This window comes from Mangifera indica, chromosome 14 (genome assembly GCF_011075055.1).
Source record: "Mangifera indica cultivar Alphonso chromosome 14, CATAS_Mindica_2.1, whole genome shotgun sequence".
NCBI lineage: Eukaryota > Viridiplantae > Streptophyta > Magnoliopsida > Sapindales > Anacardiaceae > Mangifera > Mangifera indica.
The window spans coordinates 2573554-2589140 of record NC_058150.1 but is presented as its reverse complement, the minus strand read 5'-3'; the positions used below and the strand labels follow the sequence as shown (position 1 = coordinate 2589140).

The window sequence follows — 15587 nt, the reverse complement described above, 5'->3', positions numbered from 1 at the left end:
CATTTCATCCAAGACCTTTTTCACCACTCTTTTAACGCCACGTCAGCACGTAGACATCTAGGTCCCACATGTTCTCACTGATCAGGACCAAATATTTATTTTCTTATTTTGAAAAAAAATAAAAAAGTAAAAAATAAATCCTCCCTTGTTCAACGGATTCTGTTCACGTATACAGGAATAAAAGATTCTCATTCTCCATTAGTTAACGGATTATTTAACGCCGTCAAGTTCCTATCTTCTTGTATATAAATACTCGAACTCCAATATGGTCTCTCTTCTAGTAACGTAAAACCCGGAGCTGTACATCCGAAACTTTCCTTTTATTTTCCATTTTTGAACAATTTCGGATTCTAACACACATATATCGCTGGCGTTTGTATAATTTTCTTTTTGAAGATTCTTGAGTTGATTCTGTGAGCGAAATTGTAGGGATTACGATTATTTCTGAGAAAAATTAGTGGTGTTTCAGCTGGAAATTAAAGTTCAAAAGGAGCTGGAAATTAATGCTGTACCATCTCCGTTTTGAGCTACTATCAAGAAGCAAGTTGTTTGCAGTTAAAGGTTTGATCGAGGTAAGTGTTTTCCCTTCACTTTCTCAGCAACCAAACAGAGCATCACTTTTTCTTTTTCTTTTTTTTTTTTTTGGTTTCAAATCTTTATTCTACTCGCTTTATTTCCTCAAAAAACAAATAATAAAAAGTGTTTTACATGAAGATATGATTTCAGATCTTGTTAAAAGAGTTCAGGCAAGTTGCATTTTCCATTTTGTGAATTTTCTTCTGCAGCTTTATTTCAAAAAGAAAACTAATACTGGAGAATTGACATTTCAACGTAGCATTCTTTCGTAATTTTTCTAACAATTTTATTGACATGTCGAAATTATTTGAAGTGATGGCAGAGAGTAAAGTGTTGCTGAGAACGATGATGGACGTGTGAGGAGTTGTTGTTTGGAGAATTAAGATGACAGCTAGGGGAGACCCAAAAAAATAAAAATAAAAATAGTGATTGCCGCTTTTGGTTCAGGTAAGTCGTTTTCGAATAATAATGATGCAGATGCACTGGTGTTTTTCAATAAACAAATATTAATGTGATTCTGCTTCTTATTGTGTCTCTTGTCTCTTTGTCCTTTCATCCATTGCTTTCATTTCTCGACATTGTTTCAGATTGGTCCATCATCATCCACAAAACATTAAGCAATTTCAAAAACAAATAATAAATAACTATTTATTATTTAGTGGGTATTTTCTCGTTAATATTTTGTCATAAACTTCGGCTACTCAGGGAAGTTTGATTTTGATTATTCTTTAATGGAGCTTTTTGTACATTAAAGCAGAATGCTCAGTGAGTCTCCATCTAATTTTAGACCACTTTGAAAGTGCAATGTCCCCATTTTGTTTTTTGTTTTTCAATTATTGACTGCCTAAACATATTTTCTTGGTCTTCTCTGATCCCGAGCTCCCTCCTTTTCTTTTTCTCTTTTGTCTTTCCCCAAAACCCACATTCGTTAGGATTCCCAAATCTCCATCTCCCCCACTTTGCCTTTGGGTTTCTTTTTTATTCTTTCTCATTCATCTTGCAGTAAAATTGACGTTACCAATAAGTTAATAATTGATAAAGACTCCTGCTTCTGCAGCAGGGAGGATCTGGAGGATGTTTGATTTTTTAGTTTGCCTAATTGAATTTGCGCAGGGTTGAGAAAGTAAGCAAAGAAAAAGGAAAGGAAGGAGAGGGAGCATGTTTACGTGTATAGCATGTACGAAGCAGATGGCAGACGGTGGGGAGGAGGTTGAAGGAGCGCGTGGGAGTGGCACGCCTAGTACGAAAGAAGCCGTCAAAAGCCTGACGGCGCAGGTTCTTTTCTTCTTCATCTTCTTCTAAGCCTTTCTTTTCCAGTAAAAACAAACAAAATCATAACTCCATTTCCCACGCACCCACACACACATTTTGTAGGGACGACACCCACCTGCGACTCACCACCTCTATCTTAATCCTTTCATTTATTTTTATTTTTATTAGTTTATGAACAACCTATGACTTCATTTAATTTAGGTAAAGTTAGGGAATGTGAGGTTCATATGTGATCGGGTGTACGTTTGATTTGTGCAGTCGATCTTAACTTCTGTCACGTGGATAGATGACCATAACCAAATATTACCAATAACTTTGACCATCACGTGACTTGTCTCTTTTTTTTTTAATATTTATTTATAAAATTATTCTACCATTTTAAATTCCGAATCTTTTTTTATATACAAGAGACAAATATTTAGTGAGTTGGATTTCTTGCTTCGCTTTTCGTACAGTTCATAAAAAGAAGAGTTTTTGAGCGTAAAAGATTCCTTTAAATTTCTGATCGGCAAAGAAATTCATCACTGAGCTTCATTTAAAAGAGAAGGCTTTATAATTACCCCATTAAAATGTTTATCATTATATGGTTTAAGCTAGGCTATGGCATTGGGTTTTGATTCTGCAACTCTCTGTATCTGGAAGTTTTCGAAAATCTGCTGTCCCCTTGAATGCATTTTGTATTTGCCTCCCTGTTGTTTTTTAGTTCTGACACAATACTGGCTCATTTCTTAGCTTCGTCCCCTTGACTGCATTATTGCTGCTGATGTTAAAAAGTAAAAACATATAACATGTAATTTGTTCGTTATTTTCTAATTTTTATTTGTATTTCTATTAATATAAATATACAGATGAGAACCTACATTGAATTTTGATTTTTCTACCGTGTCAAAATTAATGCTATTAAATCTTGATATTTTGGCCTGATAGGATATTCTTTTTATATTAATATGATATATATAAAGGTAATTTAGTTTAGGGAATGTTATATTATCAAAATTAGAAGGTTATTTTAAAGATATAATTTTTTTGAGAATTATTGGATATAAATTATTACTATGTTAAAATTTAGTAAAAATATATATGTATAAATAATTATTGTGTTTGATTAGAGGTAATAAAATAATACTAATATATTATTTTACTTAAAATGTCTTTTAGTTGAATTATTCTAAAATATTTTTTATGTTATTTATTGTATTAATTGAAAATAAAATTATTTTTATCCTAAAATAATTAATAAATAAGAATATAGTTATAATAAAATTAAGATTACTTTGGTAATCTTTTAATACCTAAAACTAATGTGGTAATCAGATTATTTTTTATATTATCTGTTATATTACTATTAGTAATAGAAAATTACTAGAATATATTATTATTCACCAACTAAAAAAAATAACGAAAGTAATAAAAGATATATTATTGGAGTAATTTTTCTATCTCTTGAATCAAATATCTCCTAAATGTGTAATTGGGTAATTGACATCATATGATGATGATGATGATGATGATAATTATTTATCAAAAAAATAATTGAAATTGGGCGGGGGACCTCTATCAAAAATCACATTAAAAAATAATTTATGTGGACTTTTTGATACCATGATACTGGTATACAATAATTAATGGTATCCTTTAAAGTAGATCTTAGAACGAAGGTCACATGGAACATGTAATTGTAGGACAGAATAGTAGCAACCAGCGACATATTCCTACTCAGGCAATAGTCGAAATCTTTATAAAAAGAATAGCTGTTTTAGAAAAAAGATTTTCAATGTCCTTGCCTCTGTCCCACATTGAATTCTTGTCGATGCATCGCGTTCAAAAAGATAATTCTTCTGAATTGCAATCTAAATTGACAGCCAAAGCAGGCCTCAAGATTGTAGCAGAAAAAGTACTTGATCATTTCAGACTATTGCACCGACTGGGTCGAATAGTTTGACCAAATCTGTTTAGGGAATTTCATTGACCAAAAATAGTCATGTTGACACCATTGTCACATCTCTATGATGCATTGCTTGCTAATAGTTAAAAAAATCACCAACTTGCTTGCACTGTGATCAAATGCTGCAATGATTTAATTTGAAGTTGTATTATGCAGATCAAAGATATGGCATTGAAATTATCTGGCACTTCTCGGCAATGCAAACCCTGCACGGGGTCTAGTAGCTACAAGAAAGGGCAGAGGCCTTATCCGGATTATGATGTGGCTTCAGAAGGTGTTCCATACCCCTATTTAGGAGGTGGGAGCTCGAGTTCGACACCAGCATGGGACTTTATAAGGCCTGGTCATCATCCTACTGGAAGGTCGGATACCCGATTTACTGGTGTATTTGGTGGTGACCGGACCCCTGGGGGGATGGATACTGCCTCGGTGCAGTCTTGTGATGTGGTGCTGGAGGATGAGGATGAATCCAAGGAGTGGATGGCACAAGTGGAGCCTGGTGTTCACATTACTTTTGTTTCTCTTCCTAATGGAGGAAATGATCTAAAACGAATTCGCTTCAGGTATGCAATTTAAAATCTATCACCAAGAACTCAAGCATAGACATTGAATTTTTCCATTGTTAGTTTATGTAGAAAGCTATGATATTTGAGCTGGCATATAATTGTAAAACTTTTCGTTACGCAGTTCTGTTACTGTTTATTCCACTATTATATCAAATTGCTATCTCAAAATTGTACTCTTTATGAGGCAATGCAGATATAATAAAGTTGACAAATAGGTCCATATGAAATATTTATATATATAGAACCTTAGAACTCCATTTGTTATCGCTGACAATGCACTGTTATGATCGGGAACTGATCTTACTGGTGCATTTTGATTTGAAGCCGAGAGATGTTTAATAAGTGGCAAGCGCAGCGATGGTGGGGTGAGAATTATGATCGAATCATGGAACTTTACAATGTGCAGAGATTTAATCGCCAAGCTCTTCACACTCCGCCAAGATCTGAGGATGAGGTAATTGCTCTTTTACCTCAATTCCAGGATACTTTACATTCATTGATAACCTTGTTTAACAATGAGTAATTGCACTTTTAGATACCCCAGAACTTAATAAAAAGGTTTGATACATTAATCGTAGAGGCAAACTGTACAAGGAAGTCTAACTGATTTGGAAACCATAACCCTTCAGGTACAGAGAGATTCTAATTACTCAAGAATGGAGTCTGCGAGGGAAAGCCCAATGGCCTCATCAATTAACAAAGAATGGATGCCAAGAAACTACTATAAACCCTCTGGACACCCTATGGATCATGGCGGCATCCAACATTACAATGTGGGATCAAGTGCTTATGGTGCAACTGGTCCGAGAGGTGAGACATCTTCTTTCGATGCATCCCGAACAACAACCTCATCCAGAGATGAGCCCTCTGTGAGCAATGCCAGCGAGGTAGAGACGGAATGGGTCGAGGAAGATGAGCCTGGAGTTTACATTACCATCAGACAGTTAGCTGATGGAACTAGGGAGCTTCGGCGCGTCAGATTCAGGTAATGCAGATACAGATTCAGTTACTTAAAAATCAATGCTGAAGTTGTTACATGCATTTACATTAAATCTTGGTTCTACTTGTGCACAGCCGGGAAAAATTCGGAGAAGTACATGCGAAGTCTTGGTGGGAAGACAACAGAGAAAGAATACAAGCTCAATACCTATAAAAGAATTATGAATTTGCAGGCCACGAATGAAGTTAAACTAAGCTTATTGAGGGTGCATTTGGAAGTCCTGGGAGCACATATCTTACAAAAGCTCATTCAGTTTTGTTTAGTAGATTGTAATGAGTAAGAAAAGGTCTCCTCCCCTATACACAATGAGAAGGATTTTTGCCACTTAGAGATCTACATTAATTATTATCAACAGAGAGAAATCATACCACACTTTCTTCACATTTGTAGTGCCTGCTACATTTTTGTATTGACAAAATATTTCTCCCCGATGTCCAGATGTGCCCTATTTTGTCTTCAGTATCGTTTCCCTTAATTTTTTTTCCCTAGATATGGGGATTATCAACATAAATCCATCCGACAGAACCATTCACTTAATAGGCAGCTAATTATGGGTTCCACAAGATTGAGCAAGAGTTTTGCCCTAATTTATGAACAATAAAGTTGTACATAACTTTATAAACAACTTTATGTACAAATAATGATGTATCATCTTGTGATTTGGTATTGGTTTATTTTTAATTTTCAAATTTTCAGGCACATGATAACACGATATTGTTTTTGCACAAAGTTACCACATAACACTACTCATTTATAAAAGAAAACAGTAGTTAACAAAGCCTTTTTAAATTTATCGAAAAGTAGTGTTTTGTGTATAAATAATGATATATTATCATATGATCGAATAATTTTAAATTAAAGATAAAATAAACATCTAACTATATGATAAAATATCATTATTTATGTACATTATTTATCCGTATAGTTTTATTGTTTACCGAATCAACACAACACAAAATCACTTTTATCACCATATATTATCTCCTAATTAAAATACACCAAGAAGTTTCTTTTTGTCATATATTTAATAATAAAATTATATGTACAAACAATAAACATAAATTTATGTATAAATGATGATATATTATTATGTGATTAAATAATTTTTAATTAAACATAAAATAATATTTAATTATATTATAATATATCATCTTTTATATATAAATTTATATTTATTATTTATACACGAAATGTTTATCTAAATTAAATGGCTAGGAATATGAGAACCCACAATGTTCACAAAATATATATATAAAGAGAAAGAAAGGGAATGGCAAGAGAGATAAGAATGAGAAAATAGTATAAAAAATAATTAAATAATTTTTAAAATTATAGGTACCCAATATTTGGAATTCATATTTTCCTTATACAAATTGGTAAAAACCTTTTGATAGGTTTAAGAATAAATATATAAAATAGCTTTAAGGATGAATTTAATGATAAAGAGGTAAAATTCTAAATATAAGAATATGAGTTTAAATATTTTTTAAAATATTTATTATATATGAAAAATGTCAAAAGACTTATTTTCACTTAAAGTTTAGTGTATTCTCAAATTTTTACCTACAAAATTTTTAAAATTTAAATATCTACTATTATGTTGAAATTTTTATTAAAGTTAACAGTAAAATTATTATTTAACTAAAAATATTTAAAAAAAAACTAAAATTTTAATACATTTTCCTTATTAATTTAAAAATCTAACCATTTTTTCTCATAAATAAATTTAAAAAGTTACATTTTTCTCGCAAGGCTTGATTTTTCCCATCATCACTTTTCAACAAACTTTACTATCTTTGACCATGTTCTCTCTCCCTCATAGCTTTTCCTTCCCTTCTTCCTTCTGTTATTTTCATTTAAAACAAAGACTTATTATCTTCATCTAAAACAAAAATGTTAAGAGGAAGAAGGGAGAGAGATGATGGGAAAAGGGAAACGAAAATGATAGGAAGGAGACTATTGTAGGAGAAGAAGAGATCTGGGAAGGCCAACCAACAGTCGGGAAGGAGACGGTCGTTCGAGAGAAAGAGAAAAAAATCTTTGAGGGAAAATGATTATTTTAAATTTTAGATAAGGAAAAATGATTAGATTTTTAAACTAAAAAAAAAAATGATAAAATTTTAGTTTTTTTAAAATATTTTTAGTTAAATAATATTTTTACCTTTAATTTTATCAAAAAATTTAAATAAAATAGTGTGTATTTAAGTTTTTTTAACTTTATGGGTGCGATGAAATTCACTATTATGAGCAGTAGGTCCCATTAAATAAAGACTTAATTTAATATATTAAATACCGTATTATTTCAATAAATTAAATAAAAACACCCTTATTCAATTAGTGGCAACTTTTTCGTTCTTATCACATGACCAGACCGTCCTTATATAGGCTATTTTGACAAAACGTCTTTAAATCAGGGTTAGACTATTTTTGCCGAACAATACTTACAAACTATGGGGGCGTATATGTCATTATCCGTTAGGAAATAAAGGGAGAAGGACTATTTCACCCCCAACTTTTGATGCTTTCTCTCAAACTGCCACCCACGACAGATGAAAATCCATTTTTCCCACCCATGAGCAAACTATCATCCAATTTTTCAGTTAAGGACAGAGGCAAAATCGTCATTTGTTATTTAAAATCTTAAAACTTTAAAATCTTACCATTTCCCCCCTCCAGGTTTTAAAAACTAATAACTAACCCATCCTCAAAGTTTAAAAAGTTTAGATTTCATCCTTGGGGTTTGCTTCCTTCTCCGGCCACCACCGACGGCCGACACATTCGATCGATCTCCCATTTTCGACTACAAAGGACGACCCTTCGTCGCCCAGATCTGGATGACGAAGCGTCGTCCAAATCTGGAAAAATAGACGAAGGACGACGCTTTGTCGTCCTTCGTCATCGCGTCGTCCAGACGTGACGAGCGAGGAAGAGAGAAGAAGAGAGACCTTCATTGAGCGATCTCCCAGATCTGGACGACGAGCGAAGTTTGAAACCGATCTCCCAGATCTGTACGACGAGAGATGAAGAGAGGTCTCTTCGTCTCTTCGTCGCACCGTGCGACGAGGAGATGAAGATCTCTTCGTCGCACCGTGCGACGAGGAGATGAAGATCTCTTCGTCGCACCACCGCCGTCGCACTAGGAGAAGGAGGAGGTCGGTGACGACGTCGGAGAGGAAGTCGGGAGATGAAGTTGAAGAATGGGGGTGAAATGCTAGTTTTAAAAGTTATGGGGGGCGGCTGCATTTTGAAAAATATGAAAACCCTAGGTTTGGGGGTAAAAATATTAGTTTTTAAAGTTTAAAAACTTTAGGTAAGGTAAAAATGTTAGTTTCTAAAACCTAAGGGGGGTGAATGGTAAAAACCTCACATCAATTTTGAGAGATTAAATTGAGGGGTATTTTTGTTATTTCATCTAATAAGGGTAAAATAGATATTTTACTCTTATGCAAATAGATATCATCTATATTAACAGCTTGTGGGTGAGAAAAGTAGATTTTCATCTGTCGTGGGTAGCATTTTGGAAACACATCAAAAGTTAGGTGGGAAATAGTCCTTCTCCCGGAAATAAATAACGTTGGCTGTGGTGTGCGTGAGCCTCAATATAACTCTGAGAGATTTATTTATTAGTTAGAAAGAGATTGTGGGTGGTGTTTTTCCGGTTTGGTTTAGACACGGATAGGGGGAAGCTCTGGATTCTACCTTTTTCCGTCCTCCGCGACGGTTATTTTGCCGGTTGGCTCTCAGGTTGTGATTTATTTCTCTCTATATCTATTTTCTCTTATTGTATTTGATTCTTTTATCTGATTCGATCGGATCGGACCGGATTGGACGGGATCTGACTCTTCAATTTGCGTTGCTTTGAATTGATTTTTTTCTTTTCTTCTTTTGATTCCTTGAACTCAATTTAGGGTTATTTTCGTTCTGAATTTGGTTTTTATTTTATATTTGTTGATTTTGTTTTGTATAATCGATTCAGCTATTATTTTGTTGTCGGCGGTTTAATTTGAAAGTTTTGATTGAATGTTTGCGGTTGAATTCCTTGCACGATTTTACTTTTTAATTCGATGTTAAGCTTTCATAATATGATGGATTATACAAGATTTTGATAAATTGATGGCAAAGATTTAGGAAGGATTCTTTCTTGTTATGTTTGCAAAAATTAATTATTAATATTGGTAATTTTAGTTGTTCTATATTCCAATTGATGGCTTTTTTCTGATGATTAGGGGTTTGTCATGATATATCACAATTACATAGGAGCAGAAAATCAATGATAATTACCCTTTCTTCAATATTACGATTTCTTGAATATGTTACATCCTTGTCATAATATGGTTATATAAAATTTTACATGTGTTCTATTGTGTCATGTTATTTATGTCATTGAAGATTCTGTCATGTTGTATTGGTTTTTTGTTCTCTTGTTTATATTGTTTCTCATGATTTTTTTGATTTAGTTTGAATATTTAATGTCAGGTTGTGCTGGACTTGGATCTATACAGATTAATAGTCTCTTTTAAGACATGGAACAAGCCTGCATCTGGTTAAATTGCTACCAGTATCGAGTTTTTTTATTCCAGGAAGTGCCGGACTGGCGGTTTCTCGTACTTGGAGGTTTCCTTTTGGTGTCCTTTGTCAATTGTACCAAGTGGTCCGAATCACCTTAATGATCAGTACAGGAGGCGTAATGCAAACATTTGCTGAGATAGGTGTTGGATATATAGCGCACTTTTACAAGTAAGAATTTTTTTGTCTTTTTTTTTGACAAACTTCACTGTAGATATCTTCTAACTATTTTCCTTTGATGGTAGTGCATCAGTGATTCTGATTGAACATCCAGCCTATAATTTTAAGAAAACGCCTTCCGGGGTACTGCATATTTTACACACTAATTTTTCATTTTTCTTTTATGTTTGTCTGAGGCAGTAGTCAATCTTACTGTTTTGTTTTTGCTCCTCTTGCTGTAGGGTTGAGGTCTGCAAAGTCATGATAAGGTTGCTTTTGTAGTGTTAGACAAGCATTTCTGATTGAAACTCTGCAGACTGTAGGTCGTAGATATTATTATGCTATTACTCCTGATGGGTACCCATTAGAAGGACAAGAGATATCAGTTCACAGAAGATTCTTCAACATCCAGTTTAGTATAGTTGAGCTACCTGTGTTTATGTTTCTGAACCTTTGGCTGTCTGTGCTTTGCACTTTGGATATATCTATTGGCTGGAACATCCATCCTACTTTGGTTCATTGTTGGTACTGCTATGTTTTGCCGAATTCTTCTTTTCCTTCAATCTGATGCTTGGTATTGTTGGGAAACTGTGAATTTTGAAGAAAATAAGGCCACAAAGCTTCTCCATCAGAAAAATTCTGGTTTTGTTGTCTTTGATTTTGCTACAGAAAATTGATGGTGGATTCAGCTGGACCAGAAAGGGTTTTTTTATAAATTTATAGTTTTTACTAGCAATCAGTTTGTGACAATAAATGTCATATATCTTTGTGGGTTCTTATACATCTCTTGAATAAAGAAAGAGCTGCTTTTTTTTTCAACAAGAAGAATGGAGAGGTGAGGGGGCTTTCTGTTAGCACTTGCTTGTTTTTTGTTTATCAGTAACTTGCTGGTTCAATACATGATTATTTATTTGGGCAATTAGGTACAAGTTAATCAAGGAAGTAGGTGATGGAACATTTGGGAGTGTTTGGCGAGCTATTAATAAGCAGTCTGGTGAAGTTGTAAGTTCACTAAAAACTTCCATGACCTGTTCATTTAAGAAATATTTTTCTGATTATATGATAATGGTTAATTCTATTTCACTTGCTGATAGGTTGCTATTAAGAAAATGAAGAAGAAATATTATTCATGGGATGAGTGCATTAATCTTAGAGAAGTTAAAGTAAGATTACTTATTATCTTATTCTAATTTGTTATAACTCTGTTGTGGCACATGCTTAATATTCTTTCTATTACAGTCGTTGCGGAAAATGAATCATCCAAATATTGTGAAGCTTAAGGAAGTTATCAGAGAAAATGACATCTTGTATTTTGTGTTTGAATACATGGTAAATGGTTATTGCACTTTTGATGTTGCATTTGTAGTTATGTTATTGTATTTTAGGATCACTTCTCACTTGTTCATACATCACTTCTTCCAGGAATGCAACCTTTACCAACTTATGAAAGATAGAGAAAAGCTTTTCTCTGAAACTGAAATCAGAAATTGGTGTTTCCAAGTTTTTCAAGGCCTGGCTTATTTGCACCAGCGGGGATATTTTCATCGTGACCTTAAACCTGGTAATTATTATTTTTGGCATTGATTACTATTAGTGTCAGATTGACTAGTTTGGTAGAAATGACTAGTATTGACATAAATCTATCCTATTGCTTATCATCCAATGGTATCTTACTGATTTAATATTTTTTTAATTTTAAATTCATTTCTTTTTGCCTCTGAAATGTATCACCAATATATTAGACCTTCCCTGAATCTAGAATTTCCATGCCCTTTAAGTTAACTTTATGTTGTATTTTAATCTTTCAGACTTATAAGATGATTTTCTTCATTGGCCTTTTGATTTATTTCGTTTATTCCTAGAACTTCAAATCTTCATATCTTTTAACTAAAATTTTTTACTTCTGCCAAGAGAACTTGCTTGTTTCAAAAGACATAATAAGGATTGCTGATTTTGGTCTTGCACGGGAGATCAATTCAAGTCCACCATATACGGAGTATGTCTCAACACGGTGGTATGTTTCTTGTGTGCTCTAAGTAATTTTCCCATCTCATTCCTTTTTCATGGTTGTCTATTTCTTGTCTTCTCCCTTACCTTTTAGGGCAACTCATGCCATTTCTGTGGTTTATTGACTTTTTAGTGTGGATGTGTCAGGTATCGAGCCCCTGAAGTGCTTCTTCAGTCTTACCTGTATAGTTCTAAAGTTGGTTAGTGTCATTTAAAATTTTCCACTGTAATAATATAATCATAACTAGTCAATTAGCATTTTGGTTATAGGTTTTTCTTCTTTTTTTTTCTCCAGACATGTGGGCTATGGGTTCTATCATGGCTGAGTTGATTACGCTCCGTCCTCTCTTTCCTGGTTCTAGGTAGTGTTATATCTCTTTTTTAAAGTTCTTTATTTCCTGCCCCTCTGTTTTGCATTGTTAAACAAGAGACGTAATTGATGGTTAACAATTCTTAGTGTTAAAATGAGAGATAAAAGTACTTAGTGTGATTGACTTTTCTGAAGTTGTTACTTTATGAAAGAACCAAGTTGAGTTTAATTAGGTATCATTTTTGAAGATTTGTTTTGTTGTAAAGAAAAAAAATGCTAGATATCATCGATGTCATCTGCCAGATTATCTTTGAAAGTAATCTTGTTTGGAGATTGTTGACTTCGAGGTTACCTTTTTATTAGTAGGTCACATACTGCAACTGGCAGTAATATTGACTTTATCATTATTGTGCATGCAGTGAAGCCGATGAAATCTACAAAATATGCAGTGTTATAGGAACTCCAACTAAGGATTCTTGGGCTGATGGACTTCTACTTGCAAGAGCTATAAACTATCAATTCCCACAGGTCTGTTTTAACCTTACCCAGATCCTGTGTCGTGTATTGTTATTAGGAATCTAATGGTTGTGCATTCATGCAAAATATGGAAGTTCACAATACCCTTTTATTTAGTTAATTTAGTTTCTTATTGTTCTGATATGTTAACTACTGAAAATTTGAAGAAAATTTATATCTAGCACTACTTACCAAATGGAGAATAAAACTATTAAGTAGCCTAAACTGTTGTTTCTTTCCTTTATTTTTTCAGTTAGCTGGTGTCCATCTCTCTTCATTAATACCATCGGCAAGTGAGGATGCACTTAATCTGATTAGGGTAAGTACTTATTTTGTATTGAGATGCCTTTAACTTTAGAGAGCATGGGAAAGTAATTTTAAAGCTCTTTTTAGATTTAATTGGGATTTTTGTGTGTTTGTTCACTGGTGACTCCTCTGATATATGATTCCTTTTGGTTCCTTTCTTATTCAAATATTTAGTTGCTTTGTTCTTGGGATCCCTGCAAGAGGCCTACTGCTGCAGAGGCCTTGCAACACCCATTCTTCCAGGTATGTTCCAGTATTTATTTCTGAAGGATTTAACTGACTTGCTTCATAGCATTGTGTATGAGTAGGTTTGAGTGGTTTTGAAATTTGTTAAAGATCTATCAGAAAATTTTAAAATCTTCTAGAAACTGATATATCTCAAAACCTCAGAAGCCTTCCCTGCTATAAATATATTTCAAAGAGTTAATTAGACATATGGGTTTTATTTAGGCTTTGTTGAAGGGGGATTTAGATTTGGCCTGTGCTAGATTTCTTATAACATTAGATGCAATGTTGCAGAGTTGCTTTTGTGTTCCGCCATCTCTTCGCTCCAGAGCAGCCGTCACGAGAACGCCTCCATCTGGTCTGTCTCTCTGCATTTGTTCTTTCATGGCTAACCAATAAATGAAATAGCAATATCTTAAGTTACTTAACTTTGAAAGGTTGCCTGTCAGAATCTTATTTATTGTGCATTGTTGCAGCTGGAACAAGGGGAGTATTGGACCAGCAAGGTGCTAGGAGGTATTCTGGGGCAATATCTAATTCAAAGCTCTTTAGTAATTTTTCTTCTCCAAAGTTAAATGCTTCCATGATTACAGGTAATTTTATCTGATTATTTAGCAGATTTTTTTATATAGATCCATTGATATTTTGAAATATTTCTGTTCTAATTTGGTCCATAGTCTTGTACTAAGATTTTCTTGGAAAATGCTGGCTTGTAATCTATGTCAATGGCTCAGGGCCCAATTGAAGGGAGAAATTTTTTAACATTCTGGTAGAATGCAGGAAATCAAATTAAGCCGAGTTTTTGTTCCCTTCAATATTGACATTGAGGATTAGTGTCTAAATCACCAAAACATGTTAAAGATTGCTTGTAACTAGATAAAGGACTGCTACCTTGCAAGTGTATGTTTGCTGCACAAATCAATTTAGATTCCTAAAATGGATGCTGATGTTTTTTCTTCTTTATGTATTTATTATTTTAATGTTAGATTGACATGCTTTGCCAAATGTTCTTTCAGGTGTGCAACGCAAGCTTGAAATGGTTAATCAGAATCAGGTAAGAGGCTAGGACCGATCCTGTTTGGCCTTTTTTTTTTTTAAATAACCAAGAAATTCTCTTGAAAATAATTAATAAAGGAATGATAACTCCTGAAGAACCTTGGCAAACATGCATAACTAGGTTAAAGGTTTGTATATCACTGGAAAACTGGTGGTTAACAGGAATCGTCAAATAATCTGTTTTGTGCTCACCCCTTAAAATTTATTACTGAAAAATAAACCAAGAAAATTCTCATATTAAATGTATTGTCTGTGTGAGAATGCTATTTTCATTTTTGTTAGCTCAACAGCATATTAGTCCTTCAGCAAGTTATTTATTTGTTGACTGATTGTTTCATGCAGGCTGCCACTAGTAATGATAAATACACAAGTAGCATTCCTAAGCAAACAAAATATCGCCCAGTGCTTAGGAAGAGTCCAAGTAAGCATCTTGATTATTAATTTATTGTTTTATGCCTGGTTGATAATTGAACTCTTTCCTTTCGATAATTGTTCATTTTTCATGTTGTACCTTAAGAAAAAATTATCATTAAGTTTGTGTTCATATTTTGCAGCCTCGATAAACAAAGGTAGAACAGTGCGTGGAGTTTCAGATGCAGCTGAAAAGTTGGCAAATATGACAATAGGTAGCCGCAGGCAGTCTGTGGGGCAGTTGCTGAAGGCGCCTCCTATGAAGACTGGAGTAGAGTGGAACACTGAGTCAGGAGGTGATATGTTTCTGAGATCTACTCAACCACTGCAGCCGGGGAGAAGTTACACAAGGAAAGTTGCTGGCTAAAGGAGGTGTTTTTGAGAGCGGGCTTGAATAATGGGATTATGTGGAATGTGTCGAGTACTACTAGTATGAATGAATGATGAACTGAGTGTGTTGTGGATTTTATGGTTCTGGGTTTAGTTCCAAAATATTGGCTTATATTTACACTCCCGTTATTTACTCAGGTTTCTCATGTTTCTTAAATATAATATGATAAAAAGTGCTGTAGATATTATGAATTGGCTTTTATATTATTTCCAGAGTTCAGTTTTTTATAGGTTGACAACTAGAAGAATCTACGATGCTAAATCATCCTTTGAAGCCTTCTT

At 33.7% G+C, this 15587-nt stretch overlaps 2 protein-coding genes across 6 annotated transcripts; both read left to right on the top strand.

Annotated features, from left to right (window-relative positions):
• The first annotated feature begins 285 nt into the window (after positions 1-285).
• LOC123195991 (protein BREVIS RADIX) lies at positions 286-5740 on the top strand. Its single transcript, XM_044609870.1, has 7 exons — positions 286-572; positions 890-1023; positions 1690-1851; positions 3950-4356; positions 4684-4813; positions 4989-5344; positions 5434-5740. Exons 3-7 carry the CDS (start codon positions 1735-1737, stop codon positions 5510-5512), a joined length of 1089 nt encoding a protein of 362 aa, XP_044465805.1. The 5' UTR covers positions 286-572; positions 890-1023; positions 1690-1734; the 3' UTR covers positions 5513-5740.
• A 3207-nt stretch (positions 5741-8947) lies between these two features.
• LOC123196214 (cyclin-dependent kinase F-4-like) lies at positions 8948-15535 on the top strand. Of its 5 annotated transcripts, none has more exons than XM_044610143.1 (19): positions 8948-9103; positions 9836-10096; positions 10179-10228; positions 10327-10919; positions 11008-11086; positions 11179-11247; positions 11324-11413; positions 11507-11645; positions 11996-12098; positions 12239-12291; positions 12387-12453; positions 12821-12929; positions 13171-13236; positions 13398-13466; positions 13743-13806; positions 13925-14041; positions 14465-14502; positions 14847-14925; positions 15059-15535. In XM_044610143.1, exons 4-19 carry the CDS (start codon positions 10912-10914, stop codon positions 15280-15282), a joined length of 1374 nt encoding a protein of 457 aa, XP_044466078.1. In that variant the 5' UTR covers positions 8948-9103; positions 9836-10096; positions 10179-10228; positions 10327-10911; the 3' UTR covers positions 15283-15535. The 5 variants fall into 5 exon arrangements, with proteins under 5 accessions (XP_044466078.1, XP_044466077.1, XP_044466075.1 ...); XM_044610142.1 differs by having other exon boundaries at positions 10171-10228; XM_044610140.1 differs by lacking the exons at positions 10179-10228; positions 10327-10919.
• Positions 15536-15587: the final 52 nt, after the last annotated feature.

Excerpts from the sequence above, each read along its gene's own strand:
- LOC123195991 (XM_044609870.1), top strand. The coding sequence starts at position 1,735 with ATGTTTACGTGTATAGCATGTACGAAGCAGATGGCAGACGGTGGGGAG. Across the intron at positions 1,852-3,949 it reads TCAAAAGCCTGACGGCGCAG|ATCAAAGATATGGCATTGAA; the intron begins GTTCTTTTCTTC and ends TGTATTATGCAG. Across the intron at positions 4,814-4,988 it reads CGCCAAGATCTGAGGATGAG|GTACAGAGAGATTCTAATTA; the intron begins GTAATTGCTCTT and ends ATAACCCTTCAG.
- LOC123196214 (XM_044610140.1), top strand. The coding sequence starts at position 10,026 with ATGATCAGTACAGGAGGCGTAATGCAAACATTTGCTGAGATAGGTGTT. Across the intron at positions 10,097-11,007 it reads TATATAGCGCACTTTTACAA|GTACAAGTTAATCAAGGAAG; the intron begins GTAAGAATTTTT and ends TTGGGCAATTAG. Across the intron at positions 13,467-13,742 it reads TGCAACACCCATTCTTCCAG|AGTTGCTTTTGTGTTCCGCC; the intron begins GTATGTTCCAGT and ends GCAATGTTGCAG.